This window comes from Debaryomyces fabryi (assembly GCF_001447935.2).
Source record: "Debaryomyces fabryi strain CBS 789 chromosome Unknown contig00368, whole genome shotgun sequence".
In the NCBI taxonomy this organism is placed as follows: Eukaryota; Fungi; Ascomycota; class Pichiomycetes; order Serinales; family Debaryomycetaceae; genus Debaryomyces; species Debaryomyces fabryi.
The window spans coordinates 1-1,898 of NW_015385792.1; the positions used below are offsets into that span (position 1 = coordinate 1).

Here is a 1,898-nt window from a genome sequence, read left to right on the forward strand (position 1 = left end):
TGAACTCGACTTCTGAATAAAACCGTGCTGTAACAATTCTTCTATTTGTTTCTTTAATTCTTCTGTCTCATATTGCGACATTCGATACGGTGGTCTTGCCGTAGGTTTCGCTCCTGGTATGAGATGTATCCTATGAGTTACACTCTTGAACTCTGGTAGTCTCTGCGGACTTTCATTAGTAACTACATCACTAAACTCTGACTTTACGAAATCTGGTACTTCCTTATCTTTTTCTAGAGTTTCTTCCGTAATGTAAAACATTCCTATATCTGCCTCTTTTGGTCTGATATCTCTTAAAAACTGATTAGAATCAACATATTCTATCTTTTGTGTCTGCAACTCCTTTTCAAACTTTTCTACTAAGGGTTCTTTTGCACAATTACTTACACCAAATACTTTTTCCTCAACAATATCCTTGTTATATTGCTTTGTAAATGGTCTTCCTAATATGATAGGATGCTTGAATGCAGCGACATACATCTGTACGTCTACAAGCTTCGTTCCTATTTCTAAATTCACTTTAACTTTCTTGTTAGCCTTTATCGCTTCACCTGTAGCTGTGGTCAACGCTACCTCTGGTGCTAACTCTGTACTTAATTTCGTTTTCTCTACCAATTCTGGTGTAATGAAATTACATTGAGCTCCGGTATCTATTAAAGCTCTACTTTCTTTACTTCCAATTTTTACTGGAATTATGAATAACGACTCTTGAAGTTTATTTTTACCCTTGTCTCTTACTTTGGACTTCTCTTTGGGTTCTTTTTCTAACTTCGAGTTTCCCACAAAATTCACATCGCATGAATTTTCTAATAGTTTTTCTAATTTCTTAATACTTCCTTGTATTTTCATGATACATTTTCTTTTATCCTGTATCTCCGTACTTTCTAATTCTGATTCATATTCCTTTAGAATATTATCGTATATATCTTCGTTTTCATTGAGTTGTTTTGTTTCTTTGTTCTCAACTTGCTTCTCTAACTTCACTTGATTGACATCTACTGTGATATCTTTTCTTGACTTTCTATTCACTTTCGTATTTAGGTCTTTCACTTTGTCAAATCCGACCTGTCTATTTGACTGCTTCAATTTTTTGATTTGTTTGAGCAATTGGTTGCAAAATGACCTTCCTTACCACAGTTATAACAAACTTTACTTTTCTTCTTTGCCTTTACTGAATCGATTTCCATGTTGTCTGAATTATTTTGAGGCTGATATCTATGAAAGGCATTCTTTGAAAAAGGAGTTTTCTTCTCCCACCATGATAACTCTGTGTATTGCGTTTCAAATACTAATGCGTATTCTATGGCTTCACTCAAAGTCGAGGGTCTCTGCAATTTGACATGAGGTTTTAATTGACTTCTAAGGTTGTTAATATATGCAGTTACTTTAGCCTCTTCTCCAAGAAAATTTCTGGGTAATTCCAGAAGAAGGGTAGAGAACCTAGAATTATACTGTTCTACCGATCCTAATTGTACACATGTAATTAATTTGTTGTAGATAGATTGAACATCATACCCTTGAGCAAATTGCTTACGTACTCTGTCGGCAAAATCGTCAAATGTATCCGTCTGATCTATTTTTTGTTCTCTATATTCTAAAAACCATCTTTCTGCAATTCCTGTCATATTTCTTCCTGCTAAAGTTATTAATTGTTGATCCAGAAGTTTGTACCCAACAGAAATTCTAATGATCTCTTCAATAAATTCCTGTATTTTTGTAGGATTTTTTGTTCCATTGTAAGACTTCACTTTTGCATTTAAGAGAAATATTCTTAACTCTCTTTCTTCAGCTTCTGCTTTCATGAAATTGATTAGTTCAAGAACATGATCTGGACTATGTCTGTTGTTCGACATTCTTATTTTCACTCTGATTTCTGATCTTGCTTGCGGCGCTACCAA

At 34.2% G+C, this 1,898-nt stretch overlaps 2 protein-coding genes across 2 annotated transcripts; both read right to left on the minus strand.

Moving 5' to 3' along the window:
• Positions 1–5: 5 nt before the first annotated feature.
• On the minus strand, positions 6–849 carry AC631_05949 (retropepsin-like aspartic protease; the record flags this gene model as incomplete). The annotated part of the gene is made up of 1 exon (XM_015614778.1): positions 6–849. A coding segment is annotated over one exon (844 nt), but the record flags the coding sequence as incomplete, so codon positions are not given.
• Positions 850–1,082: 233 nt separating this feature from the next.
• On the minus strand, positions 1,083–1,853 carry AC631_05950 (uncharacterized protein; the record flags this gene model as incomplete). The annotated part of the gene is made up of 1 exon (XM_015614779.1): positions 1,083–1,853. The coding sequence occupies one exon, from the start codon at positions 1,851–1,853 to the stop codon at positions 1,083–1,085; it is 771 nt and encodes a 256-aa protein (XP_015464394.1).
• Between the last annotated feature and the right edge of the window lie 45 nt (positions 1,854–1,898).